Source organism: Danio rerio, chromosome 3 (assembly GCF_052040795.2).
Source record: "Danio rerio strain M-AB ecotype USA chromosome 3, GRCz13ab, whole genome shotgun sequence".
In the NCBI taxonomy this organism is placed as follows: domain Eukaryota; kingdom Metazoa; phylum Chordata; class Actinopteri; order Cypriniformes; family Danionidae; genus Danio; species Danio rerio.
The window spans coordinates 56,639,893-56,665,833 of NC_141023.1; the positions used below are offsets into that span (position 1 = coordinate 56,639,893).

General features: G+C 37.1%; 2 protein-coding genes across 9 annotated transcripts in view; both read left to right on the forward strand.

Annotated features, from left to right (window-relative positions):
* LOC147846065 (uncharacterized) overlaps window positions 1–25,941 on the forward strand; it is a 700,063-nt gene that overhangs the window by 90,979 nt on the left and 583,143 nt on the right. The gene's annotated exons all lie outside the window — the stretch shown is intronic.
* Window positions 1–25,941, forward strand: part of camsap3 (calmodulin regulated spectrin-associated protein family, member 3) — a 99,292-nt gene that overhangs the window by 26,959 nt on the left and 46,392 nt on the right. For all 8 annotated transcript variants that reach the window (XM_087245221.1, XM_087245222.1, XM_087245225.1 and 5 more), the window contains exon 2: window positions 18,576–18,841. In XM_087245221.1, the coding sequence (XP_087101347.1) occupies window positions 18,576–18,841 (266 nt within the window). The remainder of the gene's footprint in view (window positions 1–18,575; window positions 18,842–25,941) is intronic.

Here is a 25,941-nt window from a genome sequence, read left to right on the forward strand (position 1 = left end):
CACGAGTGCTTACCCTAAAACAGTTCTGCAGCGCACATCATCTGATCCATTTTCTTTCTGTTAAGCGTGTCGAGATGTTCCGTTATCGAGTCGATCTCGACATTATGTTGGGAGGACTCATCGAACCTGGGATCATGAGACTTTTGAAGCTGCACCGAAACTGTGATTTCATATGGATGCACTCCTGCGCAGACACGTATAGTATTGTGATGCTGCTTTCACACCAGACGTGGATAATGCGTCAAGCGCAAGTCATTTTTATCTATTTATTTTTATTTTCAGATTCTGTAGGTTGCATATCCCGAATTTTCATAGCCAATCTTCAGCCAATATTAATGTTTTGGTTCAAATTGGAATTTTTCCAACCAACCCAGCTTGAGGGATCATAGTGAGTGCTTTGACTTGGCCCTCCTTGGTCCAAGCAAGAGTGATTTACATGTTAATTAAACACAAAGATGCGAATAGACAAGAATACGGCAGTTTTCCTGCAAATGGAGCAGTGTGAATTGAGCGTTTTTGCACGTTGGAAACGCTTAAGTTGGAAAATCTGAACATCATTGGACGTTCGCGCTGCGGTAACTAGTGTTGGGCCGATAGACGATGCCATCGTCCTTCGCCGATGGACAATAGACAACACAATGCTGAGTGGCATCGCCAATCCTCCGCCCTGCCCCCGTCACAAACCCGCTCACGAAAAATACACAACCAGGCCCTGTTTACACCAATACATCTTAGTGTTAAATTTTAGAATGAAAATTATCCACATCTACACCATGTTTTACCGAGCATTTCTGAACAGCCCTCCGTCCGCTGAAAACGCACATCACCACGCACATCACCACACACACACACACACACACACACTGACAGCCACACACGGTCATTCGCTCGTAGCTCCAGAGAGGAGTGCACGTCGGACAATTTATCAAGGATGGATTGCGTCTCATTATAGTTGTTAAACGTGATATTTAATTAATGTTGTCGCAACCTGATGTCTGTTTAGCCTTGTGAATCTGTCAGGTAACGTGTCACAGCATCAGTACACTGCTTCAGTCTTTCACTTTCATACTTGTACTTAGTAATTTTTGTGAAAACCTCAGATATTGTTGGTTGTGCACCTTTTTTACCGAGCAGCCTCCCACGGAAAAAGGGATTGACGTGGTAATTTGTGTGCAGCTTATTTCTATTTATTTATGATTTGTTTATGGGTAAAACAAAGACCATGGGGGTCAAGTAGTTAAAACGGTAGGTTACAAATAATTAATTAGTTAAGAATTCATTAATTAATTATAAATAATTAATTTACCGCCGCCTATGACGATGATGCCATCGTCCATCTTCATGTTTCACATTTAGACATTGTACAATTCTAAATTGGTCGACATCACCCAACCCTAGCAGTAACCAATCATGAGCTTCTCGTGTAGCGGCGTGATTATGACGCATCACCTGTTGTTGGTGTCCTGAGGTGAGGTGTCCTCCTGCCGACATGGGACAACAGCTTATCAAACTGAGCTTTGCTCTGTCAGAAGCACTGCTAAAAGCTTCCATCATCCAGGTATAGTTTTTGAAGAAGTTGATGAACTCGGAGCTGGGTGCACCTCTGAAAGGATCTAATGGACTCAGACACGGCGCCGAATGAATCTACACTGTTTATCAGCCTTTCTAAAGCACATAAACACAGCTGATCTCTCAATAAAAATCATGTTAACCATTTAGCAATGAAGCTAGAGTTACCGGTTGGACAGAAGCCCCACCCATGATGTGAATCCACATCTATTGTGAAGTGAATTTGACGTGCGAATAAAGCAAGTAAACTCAATGTTCACGTGTCTATTTACGTATGTAGTTAATGGAGCAATTTATTTGTGCATGCCGCATCTGGTGTGAACACAGCTTGAGCCATTTGAATAGTGCACATGAATGTAAAAACAAACTCGCTCTTATGTCTGATTCATTTCTGTACATAAGCTCATTTTGCGTTGTTTTAGCGATAATGATAATAATAGTAAAAATAATAATAAATAACCAGTTAAAAAAAAAAACGACTATAAATTTTGGATTTTAATAAACTGCCGCTCCAAGCTACAGTAGCTTCTTCAAACTAATGTATGTGTGTGGCCAGCGCTTGTCCCACTAAATCATGCCCTAGTTTAGCATGGCTCTCTCTATTTTCAGGTATTGCTCTTCCATCTTTTCTCTGAAGGTGCAGTACAGACCAGTCATTCATTGACTGCCAGTCGGACAGGGAAATGAAGCCTCTATCAGCCTCCCTCATCTCCCTCCGCTGCAGCTTTTGCATCCTGCTTTGCATTCTGGGTTTGAGCATTATGTGTCACCCAGTTAATGGCCAATGTTTACTGCCCCCTTTATTTTATAAATTCTCCTCATTGGTTAATTTTTGGCTCATTTTATTTAAAGTATATGTAATATTGCTTTATTATTTTGAAATGCCATAGTTTATGCCGTCTTTGAAACAATTTTCTTTTTTCTGCTGATGTCACCCAGACTCCAGTTACATAATGTTAACCATTAGCTATTTAGACGCACTGCAAACTCAGGCTCAGGTTTATTTATTATGGGTAGAACATTGTTGGTTATGCACTCTTATTGGACAAATGATTGGTTATTTTTCTCCCCTTCTTCCCATTGAATCCAAATTCACGACTTGGTGTTCTATATCTTTTGAACCTTTGTGTATTGTTCAATTTTAAAACCCTTTAGTATTGTTCGTGGCTTGTAATTTTTACTGTTGATGATCTGTTGGCAGCATTAACCCTTTAGATAGGGCTGTGCAAAACTGTTTCTGGCTTTGATATGTAGTTCTATGAAGTATAACAGCAGATTATAGTGTGTGTGCATAAATATACTTACTATGTTTACTATATCCTGAGAGCTGAGGTCCTATTTTTGATTTTCTCAAACATATCAATATCGTATCAAAGTAAATTTGCTCTGTATTTAGTTTTGAAAAAATTCAAAGGATTTTTTTTTCCAAAATATGTCAAAATAAGATTTTTTTTCCGCCAAAAATCATTCCATTTGCTGAAACACAGAGAAAGTTATGGGCAATTTAAGACTCAAATTCAGCCCAGAATGTACAGAACACACAGGGGTTAAAAAATATTTAAAAAGTTGTGATCAAAAATACTGTAAAACAACATTTTTAATTAGAATTTATGCTTTTAGTTTTATTTAGCTCACAAAATAAGACTCAAACTGTTAGGAGACCCATCATTTTATAGTTTACAAAAGTAAAATGCAGAGAAATGAACCGTAATTTAATGCCCTGCTACATTTGTTAATCTTAATTTCATATACACAACCACACTTTATATCATTATAAAGATAATCGTGTTTATATTATCACTATAAATGAGGATTTCTCCCTCAATGCCCAGGGGTGAATGCAGACTCACTCCTGCCCTGCCTATTTTAATCATTAGCCCTGCTGGTAATCTGGAGGATTTAGGCGAACACAGCAGCATGGTGATGCCATCGTCCGCTATTCTCCAAATTTCATACTGCTTTCCCGACAAAAATGCTTACTGCACACATACACTTTTGCTGTATCGGCTCGGACAGGATTGCAGGGAAACCCATGCAACAAACCCAAGGAAACAAACACATACGAACCTTTTTGAACAGTCAAATACTGTGTGCCGTGGGTCCGTGGACGCGGTCTCACCCAGTCATCAAACATAGGATCTCACAGCTTGGTACTGGCAGGTCTGCCTTGCCTTCGGAAAGCACGCAGTCATGAGTTAAGAAGCAGGCTTTTCTCATTGGATATGAATAATAAGGTGAAACCGACGCATCATCACTCCACTTGCAGTTTTGTGCTACGTCACTGATTTTGATCCTGCCCCAAAATCTTTTTAAACCCGGAAGATTTATCCAGTTTACCCAACAATTAAAGCTAATAGGTGCTAACATTAGCCCCTTTCACACAGTGATACCGGAAAATATCCGGAAAATTTACGGAACGACTTTACCGGTATGTTCAAAAAAGCGCTGTTCACACAGGCGAGGACGTTACGGAAATTTTCCGGAAAAGAGCATTCACACATCCATTCCAAAATACCGGTAAATTCTGACATCATTCACCACAAATGAGCTTTAAACGGCTGCGCTTGTATTTGTAAACATTTGACTAAATTACAAACTCTTTTGATGATCAATATTGTAAACAACTTTCACAGGATCATATTCGCATGTCGAGATGTTCATAATATGTGCGTGTGCTGCCGCTCACAGGCTGTTTCATGGGCACACGCAAAGCTTGAAGGTAAACAAACAACGGCTTATCATAAGCATCTCATCGATGATTATTTACACAGTTGGCATTAAGAAGAACATATAAACGTTATCTGACTAACTTCTAGCAGCTAAATGTGTCTGGAAAAATATTCAAAGGCTTTTATTCTCACAAACCGCGCGGACGTAAATGCGTCTGACTGTTGTGATTGGCTAAAGCAGAAGTCTTACGTCAGCACGTTCTAGACGTGCACGCGCTTATTCCGGAAATATTCCTTCTGCGTTCACACAGCGCAGCATTCCGGCAAATTGCCGGTAATGTTACAACTTCTCTTTCCGGAAAATAGCCAGAACGAATTTACCGGTATTTTCAAAAAGGACCTGTTCACACATACAACCTTTCCGGAAAATTGCCGGTAATTTTCCGGAAAGGTCTGTATGTGTGAAAGGGGCTATTGTCTTAACTGATGCTCAACACACACAAATCTTTTAAAACCCCATAAAAAGTTCTCGACGGTTTCTTGAACCTTTAAAAGGAAAATCGTATGCTTTGCCTAAATGTTAGACAGGAAAGCTGTTTTATGCGGCTTTGTCAGGTTAATTAAAAATAAAGTTCATAGCTTGACATTTTGAAGTGAGAAGGAAGGTAAACAGCATCTTTTTGTCTTCAGAGCATTTTTATTGTTTGGTTTCTGTGTAGACCTTAATTTGATTATCCTTTGTGTGAATCGTAGCTAAACAGGCATTAATCTTATGAATCTGGGCGTTAATCTTCTAAGAAGCACCTCATAACTAGGGCCAGACGAAATCTGTGAATGTATTTTGAAATTTCTGCAGAGAATTTTGGTAAAAAACTGTGGATTTCTGTTGAATTATTTTGGAAGTATCATAACTAAGACCTTAATATATGAAATGAAAAATAATTTAAAATAAATTACATTTTTATTTAAAGTTTAAAATACAAATCCAATTAGATTTATTTTATTTGGTAAACAAAGCAAGTCTTTTATATAATATCTCCACTGAAAGACAGAAAATACTACTGTACAAACTGCATTGTACATAAATCAGATCAACATTTTCATATTAGTCAATAATATTACTGTAATTAATTTTAAAACTGAATAAAAATAAATGTACACACATTTACTCAAGTAAATAAACAGTGGTAATGATGGGCTAAAAATCTGCGGAATTCTGCCCATTCAGATTCCATGTGGGCCTACTCATAGCTAATGTTTTTAATGGAGAATTCATGGGAATTAAGTATGATATTGCATAAAGCATACTGCTTAGAAATAATGCAAATATGACAACAGAGGGGGATTATCATCCTGTGGAGCGAACTACGGGGAATACGAGACTCGTTTGCACTAAATACGTCAAATTTGCCTCAGTCACGTCTTCCGTATTGGTGTTAACCCTGCCTTGTTGGCCAATCAGAAAGGAGAATCATGCTAATGACATGAGTAGGCATGGGAAGATAAACGTTTTCAAGGTTTACCGCGGTTTGTAACAGTAAAGGCTTTAAAACCGCCAAAATTTTCTGCTAAGATATGTGTAAGATTTTTTTTTTTTATTTACTTTTTTTTTTTAGGACAACAGTGTCTCCAGCAGAAAGGATATCTAATGATGCTGGTTAAAATTATTAAGAAATCTGTAATTTTTTTTTATAAATGAAGACAGCAGAAGTCAGTGATTCATTTGAAATATTTAGCCTGACATGTTTACGGTTTCAAAATATTAGAAATATAAAAAAAAAGTATTGTTTTCAAAGGGGAAAAAGTTGTTGTTTTTTACCCACACATTTAAAAGGCACTTATTTTAGACCAGTAAACACAATACCGTGAAACCGTGATATTTTTTCCCAAGGTTATCATACCATCAAAGTCTTAAACCAGCCCATGTCTATGTGCGACCTTTGTTCAAAAAGGCCATCACTCATCATTTTGACGTTGCACGGCTTGCCATTCAGGAGTTGATCCACTCCAAATGAGCTGACAACACAGTTGGGTTTCGTCAGCAGTAGTTGATTGGTGTTGATATGGTGTGTCTTAGGGTGCTTTCACACCTACACTTTTGTTTCGGAACGTATCTCGTTTGCCCAGTTAGCGCGGTTCGATTGGCATATGTGAACAGGGCAATCGCACTCTGTTCCGCGCCAAAGTAATCGCTCCGAGATCGCTTAAATGAGGTGGTCTCGGCTCGATTGAAACGAACCCTGGAGCGGTTCGATTGCAGTGAGAAAGCGATCCGATCCGAGCGCGGTTATATTACAGTGTTTTATGGATATGTAATAGGCTTACGGCTACATGAAGAGAGAATTATGAGTAGGGCGGGAAGTTTCGCGAGTCTCCGGATGCCCGCAAACGAGTGATGATCTCCCGGTAATCTCGCGTCTCTCTCCAAGTCCTCAAATAGGCATCTCGCGCACCCTTCTCACCCCTCCCCACCGTGTCTCTCCTCAGACACGTCGCGCGCGCGCACCCTGTCAATCACCACCAAACCACCATCTCTCCTGACAGCTGAGCGGGACGCTACAAAATAAACCCTGACACTCTGACCAATGTAAGGAGAGTTTACTCGCACGTGACTTGTTTTAGCTCTTTTAGTCCGATTAGAAACTTTGCAGTGTGAAAGCGAACCGCTCCAAGAGCAAAGAGCAACAATGTAACAATTTTAATCTCTGTTTCGGAACAACTGAATCGATTCACAGGTGTGAAAGCACCCTTAGTCTTCAAGTCTAATTCTCATGAGAAACAAAAATTGCCAGTAATGTAAACTCACCACCAGAATTATAGTCTTGGTTTGTCGCTTAAATCTTTGTATTCGCGTATACAAATAGCGTAGAAAAAACTTTGATTGATTGATTTGAAAATTTGAGAATGCATGTTCGTGCGGACAGGGGCTTCATTGGCTTCTGTTTTAAGGCTAATGAGGAGGTTTCGAGTTCTGATACTCGCAGAATGTTTTCATAGTATAATGGCCTCCCATGCATTGTATAAATGAAGAGATTAACACAATCCATTTGTGTTGGGACAAAAAAGCAAATACATAAAAAAAATTTAAGTGAACTGAACATAATTACATTTCCTCCCTCAAAAATGTCTAGAATTTTATTGTTTAATCTCATTTTAAAGAAGTAGTTTGAACATGCAGCAAAAAAATTATTTTTTTTGTATGTCATAACGGAATTTTGAAATCTTATGAAAAATGTATTTAATATTTTTTCTTGCCTGTTATGTAAAAGCTCTCATCGCCAGAGGTGTACACTCATTATAGAGGTTGTTGACTTAAAAGGACACAATGAAATGGTGTTCCTGACGGCATGAATCTCTGTGTACAGGTGTACGATTACATCAATCATGAGATAATGTGTTTTGAGAGTGGTGGAGTTAAGAGAGTGAAGTTTACTGATCTTAAACTCAGATACAAGGTCTAATTCAAACAACTGTATATAAGCAAGTTCTCCGGTGCTGCAGATTTGAACTGCTTTGTGGAAGGTATTTGTCCTCTAATATGTCCTAGAACAGGTCCCGCTGCTTCAGGCTGCTTGTTAAACATGGATGTGGCAGAGAGAGGTGCCGCTCTGAATGGAGAGTCGTGATTGGTCCTGAATGCGGCAGAACCAGTTCACAGTGGGCGTGTGAGGTGTGCATTTCAAGTCTGCATTTCACAGGGTTTTGTGTGTGTTTGGTGCTTGTTTACAGAAACTCGCAGTCTCGCAGCAGGTCAGAAGATGTGTCTCTTTGTCTTTGATTTCACTCGTGCAGAAGTCTCCTAAAGTCTTGGATTGAATAAGCATGAACGTGTAAAGGAACAGTTTCTAATGTGTCATGCATAAGATCGTTGTTCTCCTTTCAGTGTGGGTCAAGTTACACATAGTCAGTGTTTGTTGACAGTCAAGACTTGCATTAGTTTGTGGTATCAGGAGATTCCCTTGAGGGTTCATAATATCTAAACCTGTTGTCCATTTTATTTGGCTGTAATCTACTCTGAGAAACTTGTTTTGTTCTGTTGATACCTGAAGGAAAGTTTTTGACCAAGTAAATTTAGAGATGGAAATATTTTTAACATCTTGGCTTGTTTTAGTTTTTGGAAATGACTTTACCGGATTCTTGCAGATTAAATGCATATAGTGCATTAAATAACATTAATCAAAGCATTACAAAATAGAATCCATCCGTCCATTCATTCATCCATCCAGATACTACTATTTTCTGTCCATCTGTCAATCCATCCATCCTTCCAACCATCCATCCACTACTATTTTGTTCGTCAGTGAGTCCATCCATCCATCCAGATACTATTATTTTCTGTTTGTTCGTCAAGCCATCCATCCATCCAGTCACTACTATTTTTTGTCCGTCTGTCCATCCATCCATCCATCCATCCATCCATCCATCCTTCCATCCATCCATCCACTACTATTTTTCATCCGTCCGTCTGTTAATACATCCATTCATCCATTCATCCATCCATCCATCCATCCATCCATCCAGATACTACTGTTTGTCATCCATCTGTCCATCCATCCATCCATCCATCTAGATACTATTTTCCATCCATCCTTCCTTCCACTACTATTTTTCATCCATCAGTCTGTCCATCTGTCCATCCACCCGTTTGTCCATCCATCTATCCATCCATCCAGATACTACTATTTTCCATCCATACATCCATCCATCCATCCATCCATCTATCCAGATATTACTATTTTTTATCCATCCATCCATCCATCCATCCATCCATCCATCCATCCATCCATCCAGATACTACTATTTTCCATCCATCCATCCATCCATACATACATCCATCCATCCATCCATCCATCTATCCAGATATTACTATTTTTCATCCATCCATCCATCCATCCAGATACTACTATTTTCCATCCATCCATCCATCCATCCATCCATCCATCCATCCAGATACTACTTTCCATCTGTCAATCCATCCTTCCATCCATCCAGATACTACATTACATTCATCTGTGTATCCATCATTCCATCCATCAAGATACTACTATTTTTAATCCATCCACCCATCCATCCATCCATCCATCCATCCATACATCATCACTATTTTTTCTCTCCGTCCACTTTCCATACATCTGTCCATCCATCCTTCCCTCTCTCCCTCCCTCCCTTCCAAGCTCATGTTAGTAATAATTTACAAATATTTTTTTGTCTTTTGCTGTTTTATTTTACATATACTACTTTTTTCATATATATTTATATTTATTTCTTTAATTTTTATTTCATAATGTTCATATTGACAGTAAATTCCTTTTGTACTCTGGATTCTGCCAGTCTGCCAGGGTTTCTGCATCACTGATCACATTTGGTCATCTGTCCGTGTGAGGGAAACAGACAGACAGGTTAAATCTCTGCTATTGTACGCCACATCAAACGCTCTGCAGACCTGCACACCTGGCTCTCACTGCCTCCACAGACCTCAGCCCTCAACTGCTCCACTTTCCTTTTGAAGCAATTGTGTGTGTGTGTGGGTGTGTGTGTGTGTGTGTGTGTGTGTGTGTGTGTGTGTGTGTGTGGGTGTGTGGGTGTGTGTGTGTGTGTGTGTGTGTGTGTGTGTGTGTGTGTGTGTGTGTGTGTGTGTGTGTGTGTGTGTGTGTGTGTGTGTGTGTGTGTGTGTGTGTGTCTTCCTCAGACTGGGCTTTAGGTGTGCGTGTGGGTATGTATGCGAGAGAGTGGGTGAGATATTGAGTGTATTTATGACACATAATTAAGGACACAAATCTTTATGCTGACATATGTATTACAAGGTGAAGATGACTTATAAGGACATGTCCTCATTTTTTAAAAGGCTTATAAATTTTACCAAATTAGTTTTTTTGAACATGAAAGTGCACATTTTCCAGTAAGGAGTACAGTTGGTGTCGTTTTTACAAAATTAAATCTATTACGCCATTGGAATGTCTCCACAATACACAAAAAGAACGTGTGTGTGGATTTGTTTGTGTTTTTTTTTAAGAACACAATGACATTGTAGTACTTTATTAGGCTGGTTTACGAGTACAAGCCTTATGTGGTCATAATTCAAAGGCTTAAAAAATCATGTCTAAACATGTCTAACCCCAACCCTAAACCCAACATCACAGTAATGTAAAAATAGAAATAATAGAGATTCTTATTCATATTATTTATTAAATTACGCATTAATTGTATTTTATTAACGTATAAAACCCACCTCAACCCTAAACCCAACATCACAGTAATGTAAAAACAGTAATAATATATGTTCTTATGCATATTATTTATTAAATTACGCATTAATTGTATTATGTTAATAACGTCTAATCCCACCTCAACCCTAAACCCAACCATCTCAGTAATATAAAAACTGTAATAATATAGATTCATATTCATAATGTTAATAAATTACGCATTAATTGTATTATATTAACAAATAAAACCCACCTCAACCCTAAACCCAACCATTCCAGTAATTGTATTGAATATTATTCATATTGTTTATTAAATTACCCAATAAGTTGTATTTTATTAATGCCTACCCTTACAATGCCTACCCCTTTCCTTGACATTCAAAACTTTCACAGATTTCCTGAGGGCCATATAAGAAGTGTTTTTTACAGTATTAAAATAAATTATGCCTATGGAGAGTCCTCATAAACTATATATACAAGTGTGTGTGTTTGTGTGTGTGTGTGCCCTGTGGAAAGTGATGTCACTGCTGCCCAGAGAGCTGATTATTGGAGTGGCAGCAAGTGAAGCAAACGGGCCAATTAGCAGAAATGGGACCAGGAGTGTCTTTCCCATCACCCACTTCTACTGCTGCTACTCCTTTGTGTCTTGAATTTCTGGTGACATGCACGTTTGTGTGTGTGTTTATGGTTTATTCAACTCTGGCTTTGCTCGTTCGATCTGATGAATTTTGACTTTAGGGCATGATTTGGCCATATTTTTCCTCATCGCTAGTCTTTGATTTCCTCTGGTGGATTAGTCTTATGTATTCCCAGGTCAATTAAGATGGGCTAGTAAGGAATTTACATGTTGAAATGTTTGGGGTCTGGTTGAATGTTTTAATAATATGATGATGACGATAATTATCTCAGCATTAATTGACATTTTCTGTTCATTCAAAAATACTGAAAAATGAAGCAACAAATATTTTAAACAACAACCCTGTTTTCAATAACAGGGAACATTTATTGAACATTTTAGAATCATTTATAAAGGATCACATGACACTGAAGACTGGAGAAAATGGCATTTTTACATTATAGAAAGAAAGGTTGCATTTAAAATGAATAAAAACATGAGCTTAAGCTGAACACATCATTGAACCCCCAGGTCATGTAAATGGCTTAAATGCTGATAAAGTTGCATGCAAAGTGATATCGGTGTGCTGATCAGGTTGGCCCTCAACACACAATCTACTTCTGGCTTATGAAGCACAAAGTTTACACATGTAAATTCACTAATAGTTTGATTATTTGAATTGTTCTCTTGTCACTCAAACCTGCTGTATCTAATAGCATCAACCAGGCTGATTTCTGCAGGCTCTCTGGTTGACCTACTTTACTTGCCAAAGTGTGTCACGTTGTGACCGAGGCACAGTGTCCTGTTTACTGTATCCCACAATTCATTGTACATTACTTTTACAATACATGACAGGAGTAAAATTGGTTGAACTTAAAAAAAAAAAAAAGATGTACCCATAAACACTGTGATTTTTCAATTGAAGTGCAATTTAATTTAGATACTATAGATCAGGGGTTCTCAGACTCAGTCCTGGAGGTCTAGTCTCCTGTAGAATTTAGCTCCAACTTGCCTAAACACACCTGCAAGGATAGCTGCGTCCCAAATCGCATACTTATGCACTATTCTACGCCATTTTGTAGTATAAATAGTGTAAGTAGTGTGTTCACACTGAAAACTCTAAAAATAATAAGTGCACTTTAATTACCTGGATGATGCTCTCATTCAGCCGCTAAAATGAAGTGTGTAATGATGGAAACTTCACGCACTCAATGACCGCAGGTTTGCTTTCGAAGCGGAAGGGGCGGAGCTATCGGACGCACATGTTGAATAACTTTATTTATTTTGGAAAGTGAAAGCAAAGTTCTCCTACGAGAGTGATTATAGCGCCTCCCGATGGTGAATGCCGGAATACTCACGGCAGGTATTATTTGATAATTCGGTCGTTTATTTCACTGATTTGGCGACCGTCAAACGTCATCAGGGAAACGGTTTGAATTTCCGCTTAGTGAAAAAACATTAGTGCTCCACTTGGGACGCCACTACATACATATCCTATCCTGTTGAGTGTGTAAGTGCTTAAGTACATAGTGCATGAGTGCATAGTGTATAGTGTGCCATTTGGGACGCAGCTGATGTTTCTAGAGAGCCAAGTAAGAGCTTGATTAGCTAGCCCAGGTGTGTCTGATTGAGCTTGGAGCTAAAATCTGCAGGACACCGGTCAAGATATGCCATTCTCTTCTTCATCCTTAAAAGTGAAGATGATAGGATTAACCAAACAGAAGTGTCATAGAATAAAATTGTTCTTTAATGTGAATTAAGGGGGGGTGTGAGACATTGAGGCGTGCACTCAAGTAAATTAGGATGACGATTTTTATGCCTTCACTAGAGGAAATACTATGATTAACGTTAGCTCCACAGCTAACTATCAGGCACCTGTAGAGTTAATGTGTTTTAGAAATTGGACAAACTTGAGGGGGCGTGTGTCCTAAAAGTTTGAAAACCCCTGATCTAAACCCAAATTGGGTAAAATATGAATTAATTCAAGCATATAATGGATTAGTCTACATATAATACCAGTTAAATTTGGTCCTATTCGTTTAAATTAAAAAATAACCCAGCAGTTAGTTTAGTCTGTATTATACCCAAAATTGGTATAAAAACTCGCTTTTTTTTTTTAGAGGGTTAGTTCTTAAGTGGTGGCTTGGTTTACTTTCTTAGGGCATTTTTTAAAGCATTCCAAAATTTGTTTATGCAAGGCACATGTGAAGGAACATATACCACTTCACAACATTTTAAGATGATTAGATGCTGATTGGTTTTAAACTGCACCAGCTAATACTGCTTTTCATGACAGCTACAGCATGTTTGGATCAGTATGGCTTACTTTTGGGGGGGTTTCCACTGTGTAATACCTAGCAACTGGTGTTTCTTTTTTTTATTACCACCTCATTTGTGATTCCAAGCAAGCTGTATCAACTTGTGATGTGTATGCACATAGAGCATCATTGGATTTGACACGAGATACCAAACCCACTGTATTTAAAGAGTCAGCAGCAGCAGCCACTGCTGTATTGTTTGTTTCGACAACTAAACCTTTTAATACCACCACAAGAAAAAGATACATGATATAGCAGCATTGTGGTCAGTAGACGAGGTCCAGATTCCTCTCATTGGTAGCTTAGGAGCAGATGGGATGACCCAGAATGAAAACGTCTTTCAGGATGTCACAGCAGTATGCAGAGCAACTATAGTGATAAACCTACCCATTAGTTATACTAAACTGCAGTGGGAATGTAAACAGAGATGAGCAAAAGTGAATAGAAGTGAGCTGAGGCGAGATGAAATGTTTAACAGTGCAGTTGAAAAGTGTTTTTGATAGTTGGTTCATTGGGCTCTTCGGTCAGATAGCCTTCTCATCTCAACCAAACTTCTTCAGAGTTCATTTTAAACTAAGACCATCTTCTTCATGGAAGTCTTGAAGATTTTTTTAGGTCTGATTTACACTGAGATTTTTACATTGAGTCACTTAGCAGATGCTATTGTCCAAAGTGACTTACAATTGAGGAGGCATTCAGCAATTTAACAAGAGGAGGCAATACATACAAGATGTGCTAACTATGCAAAGAAAGTGTTTATGCTCTGAGAATGAAGTGCTGTAGTTTGATAGGAGGATTGTTTTCTATTTATTTAATTTATTTAATTTTAGGGGAAATGTGTTTCTAAAGGTGGATTGTCAAGCCCAATCACCTGTGAGATTTTTTTCTTATATGGACTGATTGTAAGAATGTGTCTGGTGCGAATGTGCAAGTACTGGTGCAAGTGTCAGTTAAGGTGTCTTGGAATTAATCGTCTTTTGGGGTTGTCGTGTGGTGAGATGGCTGGAGAGAAGAGGGTTTCTTGGTTTCAACCGGTGTGGAACATTGAATGAAAAGCTTTTGGAAAGTGACTTAAGCCTAGGGCTGGGTGATCAAAATCTGTATCAATATTTATTGACCGAACACCATTGTCAATATCGATATAATAAAATGCTTCAGTATGAAGTCTATAGTTTTATTAAAATGTGGCTGCTGAGCGCATTCCACGGATGCAGTGCCAATATGCTTAGGGTGTCAGTTTGTCATTTCCAATGGAGGCGTGCGACTTGCACAACGCTCATATGGGAGTGACACGCAAATGTTGTGCAAGCACGTGAACTGTGTACATTTTCCAGCCGCACCTAATTAAAAACACCTTAACTTTTAACGAAAGCAGCGAGCATGAGTAGAATTAAACAATCTGCTTCAGACTTTGTATGGAATATACACATTTCAGTAATAACGGCAGACTAATTTCCTCAGACAAACACAGCACACCCAAACAGTGCAGCGCTTTTTACTTTTCTCTATAAACTTGTATCGAAACCAATGGTTTGTTCATTTGTCATCCTGAGAAAACTCTTGATGGTCGCCTAGTTATGAGTGACCCCAGAGGAGCCCAGGGTTTTATTTGTGCCCTCATTTTACCGATAACCCTCCTCCTCAATTGTCCTCCTCTCCCGTCCACTGTTCACTTTTACTTTCTTCTGCGACTCCCCAACCCTCTTCTCTCTTGTCCGCTACAACCCCCGCTCTTCACTTTCGTCCTTCGTCTGTGACACCTCTCCAACCTCACGTAACATGCCGGATCCATTACACCGATCTGTTCTGGGACCTCGCAATTTACAAATTAAGCACCGGCAAAGTCCATTGTAAATGGTCAAGGAATCCACTCTTATCACTTCAGGTCACATGCAAAAATGAGATTGAAAAATGAGTAAGGAGATTGTAAATAAAAAAAAGATTTAAGCATGTCGCCAAAAGTGGATTTTTAGTTTCTTTCTTGTCCATCCAAGTTTTTAGCATAGGGGTAATGTAGTCATTCAACTCCACAATTTGTAATGTTGCAGTATGTATTTGAATAATGATGGTTGGTTCCTTTACTTAAAAACTCAGATTTTATTATCATAATTTGTTTTGTTTACAGAGTTTAAGGTTTAGTATATCATTATTACTGACACCTTACAGATGTTGATATAACGTTAGGTTTGCTTTGATTGTTCAGCATTTACACTTTACTGTTGCAAAAACTTTGTAACATTTTATTAACCAAGTTTAAGAGTTTCTTAAACACTTGTTTATTTTATTATAAAGAGATCAGTTTTTTTGACTATTACAACTATTTGCCTTAGTAATGTCAGTTAAATTAAATAAATTGGTTGAATTAAAAAAATCCTAATATTCCTAAATGTAAAAACTATTCAATAATTATCGATATCGAATGATAGGAAACATGATATTGTTATAATTTTTTTGCAATATTGCCTTGCCATACTTCAGCCTCTCTGTGATAATACCACAAGGCGGCTCTCACTTTCCAACTAAATGCTCCTGGAGGGGATGCAGATCTTTAGGAGAAAATTGTTGTATTCATAAACTGTATGCCTAAACAAAAAGGTTAAATGCACCTTGCGAAACAGACTGGATGTGTTCGCCGTTGAGATATTCTTTTAAACAACATGGGGTGGTCAAAAGAGACTGACCGTAAAATCAGACAGATAAACAGAAATAAGAATTTTCTGGAACTATGTGATATCATTAAAATCATTCAAGATGTTGATAAACTAATTATTTTTATTGTTTTTTTGTAAATTATTTCAAATTATTTAATGATTTGAAAGATTTTTATAATCGTTCAAAAACATTTTTTTAAATCCAACTGTTGCTTCACTTGCTTTTGTTCATTTTTCAGACAGTTCTACCTAGTAAAGTTTATTAACATATGAATGACAACAGAACATGGTTTACTCTACACATATATATTTTGTTATGGTAGGAATAAAAGCAAAAAAGTACACTTTCTAAAAAATGCTGACGGCCCACTCCACAAATCACACAATTCACTGTCTGGCTAGTTTGTGTCTAAAAATATTTCAAAAAGGCAATAATGGTCCAACATTCTTGACCCTTATTTTTACCAAAAAGCCCAAAAATCAGGGCATCTGTATGTTACTAACCTATAGGTTCAATGAATCTTTTTCAGTTATCAAAGAAATCATTTGTTTTTAAGGGTGACACAGTGGCACAGTAGGTAGTGTTGTCGCCTCACAGCAAAAAAGTCGCTGGTTCGAGCCTCGGCTCTGTCAGTTGGAATTTCTGTGTGGAGTTGGCATGTTCTCCCTGCGTTCACGTGGGTTTCCTCTGGGTGCTCCGGTTTCCCCCACAATCCAAAGACATGCGGTACAGGTGAATTGGCTAGGCTAAAATTGTCTATAGTGTATGAGTGTGTGTAGATATTTCCCAAAGATGGGTTGCTGCTGGAAGGGCATCCGCTGCGTAAAAACATGCTGGATAAGTTGGCGGTTCATTCTGCTGTGGTGACCTCGAATTAATAAAAGGGACTAAGCTGAAAAGAAAATGAATGAATGAATAATTAGTTTTTTAATTATAGTTTTGTAACTATTAAATTGTTTTAATATCAAATTTAATGGTGAAAAAAGCATTTTTCTGTATTGTGTATTAAAATCACCTGGGTCTCCACTTTTGCCAAGGCTTCTTTTGGTTGGAACAAACTTATCACTCAAGTTTTCCCAAACTTTTACTAAAACTTTATTCCTTAACATGGCTGTTGCAATTTCTAGCCAAGAATTATTGCAGTGTTTCCTCTAGGATTTTTTCCAGCTGTGGTGGAAGGCCTTTTTTTTTTTATTTACACACAGATCTACCAACTACCTGTGGCGTTATTTCAAATGACAAATGTCGTGTGCGCAGTATTAGAAATCGAGATCGCATTTATGTAATAGCCTATGAGCATGCGGATCTCTTTGTTTGCACGCTGATTTCCTCTGCTTGAGCACAAAACTTCTTGCACGCCCCTCAAATATAAGCCGCTTCATGAGTGAGCAGATCCTCTTGTGCGCTCTCAAATAAAAACTGCTGAAGTGCGATTTAGTGCATTTATGTAACAAGTATGCCTCCAGCATTTATGAGATTTGTTAGGAATATTTATGAATGTCTCCAATCCTCACAGAGTGGTATTAATGCGTCCTGAAGTAAAGTGAAACGGCTATACGTCGTGTTTGCTGGCCTTATGCATCACACACCTGTCTGTCAGTCAGCACGTAACCTTGAAGGTTTAAACAAATGAGGCACATCACTACTACGGTTACAGAAAAGTTTGTGTTGTCATAATTCACTTACCCTTTAATACGTTTTGGTACGATTATTATCTGCTATTAAAAAATATATTGTTTTGAAGCTATAATGTAACTGTGGCAGGATGAATTTTGGCGTGGCGCCCCGCCATGGAAGAATGAATGTATCGAAAATGTATTGGTCATCTGGTTTTCTCTACACTGTAAAACCCAACAGCCAACTTCATCAAATGAAACGAGTGTAGTTAACTCAAAATTTATTGAAGTTAATTCTACTCATTTAAAAAGAGTTTTAGAGTGTTGAAGTGTCATGAGTGTTGAAGGTAATGAATTAATTAAATACCTCATTACTTCAACTCAAATGGAGTAAGTTCACAGTGCTCAAATAGATTCAAATAGACTCAAATGCTTTGTAGCAATCAGTTTCCTCAAATGGTTTAAGTTGTCTTAACTAATTGATTTTTACAGTGCTCAGTTGGTTTGAGTTCTCCATTTATTGGATTTTACTGTGCTTAAATTGCTTCGTTTACTCAAATAGATTAGTTTCTGAACTGAAATGGTTTGTTGCAATCGGTTTTCTTAAATAGTTTGAGCTACCTTAACTTTTGGGGTTTTACATTAATCATGCATGGACAGATCATAAAGATGTCTGTAAACAGTCATACCTGCGGACTCAAATGAAATGCTGTTCGCTTGAGTCTCAAAAAATGTTGTGCACTCTGCCAGCCAAAATCATGTCTCACACACCCAAAGCGAACCTCTGCAAACACATCAGTGATGTCACATTGAGCACTCAAGCGAAGTTGAATATAAACCAGGCTTCATACAGTGTACAGTACAGAGGCTTTATGTGACTATATTAAATTCTGATCATGTTCTGTTTTTCTATCTGTCCTTTCCTGTAGAGAATGTCCCGGTGGAGCTGCGAGACCCGTTCTATTGTGATCAGTATGAGCAAGAGCACCTGAAGCCCCCTGTTACGCGTCTGCTGCTGTCTCCTGAACTCTACTGTCGCACTTATGGTCTTCTGCTGGGTGGGAGCCCGGGGGCCGAGGGGCCGCCCAAAGACATCCCAGCACTCTTACAGCTCCTGGGCCGAAAGGGCTTGGCACCCAAAGACCAGAATGTACCAGTGACAGAGTCAGAGCTCCGACAGAAGCCCATCAAAATGGTAAGATCTACAAGCATTATCACAACGCTGAGCTGAGATGCATCGCTGGGATTTACAGCTGATACAGTGCCTGTTTATGTGTCTGCCACCAATCAAAATTCAACCTCAAATAACTGATTAGAGTTGCTCTTCATACTGTAAACGGCAGATTTAGCTGACGTTCTTGAGTCCACACTAGTAGTTGTCATTTGTAGACTTGCTTTATAATGTCATGAATATGTAGAGTTGATAGTCAAGTCTACAAGTGTGTATCAGTATTTTTGGCTTTATTTTTTTCAGTAACTGTATTTTTTCAATACTGGTTTGCGGTGTCTGATTGGACAAATTTGTTTGGTTTGTTGCTGTTGCTGATGATAATTATCACACTGCATTTTTATCTATTTGCTTTTTAGTGATTTGCTTTTTATATTTGCTTTTCTTATTGATAGCCTGATAGTTTTTGTATTTTTTTTTTATTTCTACTTTTTTTCTTTTTTCCCTTTTATTTATTTATTTATTTATTTTTATTTATTTTTTATTTTTAATGCAATTTAGCTTTTTTTCTTTTTTCATTTCTTATTTCTTTTGTTCATTTATTTTTTAATGCAATTTAGCTTTTTATTTTATTTTTATTGTAATTTCTTTTTTTTTAAATCTATTTTCAATGCAATTTAGATATTTCTTTTCTTTTTTCTTTTCATTTTTTTTATTTGTTTATTTATTTATTTATTTTTAATTTAATTAATTAAACAATTTTGCTAAAGGGCCACGAAACCCCTCTGTCTCAGCGGGGTGTTTTCAAACTTTCTAGTTTGAAAAAAGTCGGGAAAGTGGGTGTGTCTAGCTCTTTTTAGGAGTGAGTTTTAGGAGTGAGTGTGTGTGTGTGTGTATATATATATATAAATATATATATATATATATATATATATATATATATATATATATATATATATATATATACATATATATATATATATATATATATACATATATATATATATACATATATAGAGAGAGAGAGAGAGAGAGAGAGAGAGAGAGAGAGAGAGAGAGAGAGATTTTTAAGAAAGGTGTAAACCTGTAACCATTGACATTCATATTAGGAAAAACAAATACCATAGAAGTCTATTGGTACAGGTTTCCAGTAGAGTTGCACAATTAATCGAAAAAAGATTGCAATATTGATTCGACCCCCTAGACGATCTTAATCCAGCATTTCTACGATTCTACCAATCATAATTTCAAGTTCAAGAGAGAAGCAAAGGCGGCTGCACGAGTCTTTTCATTATTTCACATACATTGCTCAGCGACATGGACACCTCCAAATGATGTTTAAAGAGTCACATACTGTATTTATAAGGTATAATTCACCCAAAAATGTCATTTTTGTCTTCATATAATGATGTATTCGCGGCCAGGAAATCACACATGACGTAAGCTGCTGACTACTGTCTAGTGAACAGAACCTGCATATACTGTGAGTAACAGGTAATAAAGTTGTAAATAATATTCAGTTTGTGGCACAGAGTGATCGTTTGAGAGCATCTTTTAAATAATCATCGTATTTTAGAATTATGACTGCGACAAACAGACAAGTTTTTTTCTTTCATAGCGAAAACCCAATTGTGCATGAAAATAAATGTTTACAGTGTCAGTATAACTACTCTAGCCTATATAATGCTGATTTTACCAGTGAATTAAATGGTCTATTAATGTTGTCAATGACAAATTGCAAGCAACTCATACATAATTCAACATTAGAATTATTATAAGTAAAATAGAATAACTTATAGAAACCAATAGACCTACACATAATACTTCTATTGTCGTTTTACCATATGTTTGAGAAAAAAAAACAATAATCTCTTATTAAGCTTTATTATACATCTACAGAATCGTGAGAAAATGTTGATCTTTATTTCAAGCAAAAAAAAATAAAAAATTGCGATTCTCATTTTAGCCAGAATCGTGCAGCTCTAGTTTCCAGCTTTCTTCAAAATATTTTCTTTTGTGTTCAGCAGAAGAAAGAAACTCAAATAGAATTGGAACAAGTGAAAGGGTAAACGAGGCCTGTTTTATTTTTATTTATTTTTTTGTGTTAACTGTCCCTTTAAGTTACTTGTTTTAAATAGGGCTTTATACACTACAGATCATTTCAAGACATTGTTTTACATTTTTGAAGAGAACAATGGTAAATATTGCCAGATTCTTCTGTGGGATCACTATTTAGCTCACTTTAGCTCATTGTTGATTCAGTTCAGTTTAATAACTCTGTCAGTATCGCAAATAGAAATTGTTTGAAAAGTTTGATTCGGCAATAAACAGCTTGCAACTTCTCACTTCAGTTTAAAATGTGTTCTTATGTGAGTTTAATCATCAAATGTACAGATTAAACAATTTCTTCTGAATATTAAACTGAAATATGCTTAATTGTTGATGTTTTCAAAGCCCACTCACTTTCCTTCAGCTTAGCCCCTGATTTGTCATGGGTCGCCACAGTGAAATGAACCACCAATTACTCTTGCATACGTTTTATGCGGCTGCTGCCCTTCCAACTGCAAGTTTTCAAATCTTGTTGCATGTTGGCTTAAATGAGGTGCAATTGTAAATTCTGGAAAACCACATCTACAGCTTCTATAGCCTTTGTTTTAGGATCTGCCTACGATTTCAGTTTACCGTTCTTTAGGTAGGTTTTAGGACACACCCATAATGCATCTGTGATTTATTGAGCATCGACAGGTCATTGCAGTCCACCAGCTCAGAGCAGTGGGAAGCTGATTTGACTTGCCAAAGGTTACAATCAATTGACCCTTGTACCGGGACGCACCGAGAGGGTTTCACTGCAGCTCTGGGGGATGTTTTCTGGGGGTGAAGGGGGTTTCGGGGAAGGGCGGTTCCCGTTTATTCTTGATTTGCAGGGATTATAGGACATAAGGCAGCTCCCCCTCTCCTGCAACCCCCCTCCTGAGTTGATCCAGCTGTTTAGGACAGCACAGTTATCGGAAATCTGCATGCAGGCTCACTGTGGTATTGGAGAGACACAATGGAGGAGCTGACAAATAGTGGCAGGGTTGAGGGATCAGGCCTTGAAACAAAAGCCAGACCAAATACAGCAGAGTCTGTACTGATGTAGCACTTTCCTCCCTGTCAGAAGAGGGTCTGTTTCACAGCAGGAAGGGGTTTAATGGACACTAATGGAGTGTTTGATTCTTCTTGGGCTCTGAGAGTTTTTTTTTTTTTTTTTACATCAGCTGTTGAGTTCCTCTTAGCATGAATGAACTGAAACGGCCTTGTTGAATGTAAATAAGTCACGATTAGTAATTGGTCACTGTATCAAGCATGATGAGTGATAATTGGAGAATTTTAATACAGTTGTCTGATTACTGTACCACCTTGTTTGATTAACAAACATGTAAATCGATACAAATTTACAATACAAAATACAATAAATTTTCTAAATCGATAGAATTCAGGGATACTACAGTATGTTGTTGATGTTGTTTTTTTCTTTGTTATGCCCAAATATTACACTGTGTTGTGAGAAAACACTATTCCTTTCTGACAAAAAGGCACAAAACAAAATTCTTTTTAATATTAATTGTAAATGTATCAATTCAGTTCAACGGTTTTACTTCTAAATGGATTATAGGCTCGTCCAGTGTAGTTTTTGTTTTAATCAAATAACGTATAATTGAAACAAACAAAAAAAATTATTGTTTTTTGTTTCACTTAATTTTTAAATGATTTTATTTGCTTAATTTTTTCTTAGCTTTTTCTTTGTTTTTGTTTGCTTTTTGTATTTGTATTTTTGGTATTGTTAAAGCAGTGCAGATTTAAATTTAAACCATCTACTGTAAATATAAGCATGTTTTGTTGTGTTTTGTTTTGTTTGGTTTTACTGTGTTGGGTTTAGTTTTATTGTGTTTTGCTTGGTTTTGTTTTGTTGTGTTTTGGTTTGTTTGGTTTTGTTGGGTTGGATTTTGTTATGTTTTGTTGTTTGTTTGTTTTAGTTTATTTTGGTTTGGGTTTTGTTGTGTTTTGTTTGATTTTATTTTTTGGTTTTAGTTGGGTTTTGTTGTGTTTTGGTTTGGTTTTAGTTTGGTTTGTTGTGTTGCGTTTTGTTGCTTTGATTTGTTTTATTTGGTTTTGTTGTGTTTTGTTTGGTTTTGATGTGTTGTGTTTGGTTTTGTTGTGTTTTGGTTTGTTTGGTTGTGTTGGGTTGGATTTTGTTGCGTTTTATTGTTGTGTTTTCATTTAGTTTGGTAATGATTTTTTTTTGCTGTGTTTTGTTTGTTTTATTTTGCAACAGGGGGTCGGTTCTTCGTACATGGATTACTCAATTATCTGGATTTGGTTATTGACAATTTGACATGATCCAGGATTGTTTCGTTCCAACTTGCTAAGGAGCAGGCTCATTTCATATAAACAGGATTAGGTCGGATCATTTCAAGCAAAGATAATACTGAATGTATGTACCGAATGTACTGAGTATGTACACTTTGGAAAATAAATAATATATGTATTAATAAAACTTATGCAATCTGCATTCCGAAGTGAAAGTACTTTGGTTCAAAGAAAAAAATTATTGATATGAACTTTTTAGATCACTTTAGTACAATTTGTGCATGATAATAGACATGCAGAATACGTGACTTTTTTTTGAAAGCAATAATAGCAAACAAACAATAAAACAAATAAAATCATAACAAACAATTAGATAATGTCATTACGCTGCTTTACCATCAGCCAATCGTTGCATTGCTGATCATAAATTCAAGGATCAATAGATCTGTTCTTTCAGCACACACAGTGGTCTCAGATCAGTTCTTCCAGACACAAACCTGTTTGAAGAACCAAATTAGAGATCAGTTATCATGATTAAAAGATCCAGTATCTGCCAAATCATCTTTAATCATTTAAGTGAGGTACTGTACGAAGAACGCACCCAGGGTGTCTCATAATGTTTTGTTTTTTGGTTTGGTTTTGTGTTCTGTTGTGTTTTGTTTGGTTTTATTTGGTTTTGTTTTATTTGCTTTTGTTGTGTTCGGTTTTGTGTTTATTTATTTATTTTTTGGGGTTTGTTTGGATTTGTTGTGTTTTGCTTTGTGACAGGGTGTCTCAATGTTGTTTTGTTTTTTGTTTTGGTTTTGTTGGGTGTTTTGTTTGGTTCTATTTGGTTTTGTTGTAATATATATATTTTTTTTGATGGGTTTTGTTGTGTTTTGTTTTGCAACAGGGTGTCTCATAATGTTTGATTTGATTGTAATAAATTTAAAAATGGACAAATCATTTTGGAGCCTAAAAAACAGCAATGCTGCAATTTCTTTTGCACCATTTTCCGCAGTGACCCAATTCCTTTTTGTGTCTCGCCCCCCTTACACCCTATTTAAATTCAGTGTATTAGTTCCTGCATCAGTTCTTTACCAGCCCGTCTCTGAGGATGTTTGATAATGTGTGCTGCTGGAGGCAGGCGAACATTCAGCGCTCTGCCTTCTCTCAACTCTCCTACTAGTGATCTCTGGGTTCAACTGGTGCTGTCTGGCTGCTTTGGGTGCGATTCCCAGGCCTGGCTGTGGGGGCGGCGGCTGGATGACTGACTGACTGAATGACTGACTGCTGTAGCAGCGTCCTGAAACTGGGTCATGATGTAGTGTTAGGATGGAGGCGCAGCAGTGTGAGCCAAGGCCAGTAAAACAGCTTCGGTGCAGCTAAAGTCTGTTTTAGCAATACATGTGTTTCAAAATTCAACATATTAGCATGCTTGAAAAGAAAGTGGTGATAACAAATTTTGCATGCTATAGCACACAGCCACAATAATGCATCTATATGGTGTAATATGTGTTTTTGTACTATGAAAAGACTTGTAAATACATTATGTATATGGTAACCCTTGTACAACTGAAAGATCAGTGGTTTCTGATCTGATTATTTAACTTCTCTGAGGCTGCTTTAAAACAATCTGTGTTGTATTAGTGGCATGTAAAAGTGCTTTGATCTAATCCAAAAGCGTTTTTCATTGGGATCAGGCATAAGACATCATTTCTTCCGAATGAAGAAACATCTGGAGACACATTGCTCTGACATTCATGCTTCGCTGTTCACCTCACCGCAGGTTTGACGTTTTCTGCTGGGCTGCGGTGGAGAGCCCAGCCCCCCACTGAGATGAAGATCTGTGAAGATTAGTGATAATCTGTGATCCAGACCCAGCGTCATCATCCAGATGAATATTAACAAACTGACAGACCACCTCTCAGTTATGCTGATACAACTGATCCTTTATTTATTTTATTTGTCCTATAATTTGATTGCCATAAATACGTTTTAGTTTTACAATTTCAGTGAACAGTTTACACCGCTTTTCTTAGTGTGAAGAACATTATTACAATTTTCACTATAAAAAACCCCCAAGGCAAGACAATGTGTGGAATGAAAAGATTTCATAGATGTTAATTAGGGCTGAACAATATATCACATGAGTGTCAATATCGCAATGTGTATATCCGCAATAGTCACATCGCAGGATTTAATTATTTATTAAATATTTGATAATCAAGATAACATAATTCATTCATTCATTTTCTTGTCGACTTAGTCCCTTTATTAATCCGGGTTCACCACAGTAGAATGAACCGCCAACTTATCCAGCACATTTTTATGCAGCGGATAAACGTGAGACCTGTCAACACACCCCAGACAGTCTCACATGCTCTGCAGACCCACAGAGACACTTCAAAAAATTGTGCAGCCCGGGTTTCTAAATTTCCTAAAACGTCCAGTAGGGCTGCTCAATTATGGGAAAAACCATAATCGGGATTATTTTGGTCATAATTGTAATCTCGATTATTCAAAACGATTATCAGTTGAAGTCAAAATTATTTGCACTTCTGTGAATTATGTTTTTTACATTTAAATATTTTTCAAATGATGTTAAACAATAGAATTTTTCACAGTATTTCCTATAATATTTTGTCTTCTGGAGAAAGGCTTATTTGTTTTATTTCAACTAGAATAAAAGCAGGTTTAAATATTTGGAAACTATTTTAATAGCTCAATATTATAAGAAATATATATTTTTGATTGTCAGCAGAAGAAACAACTGTTATATTATAATTTGCCGAATT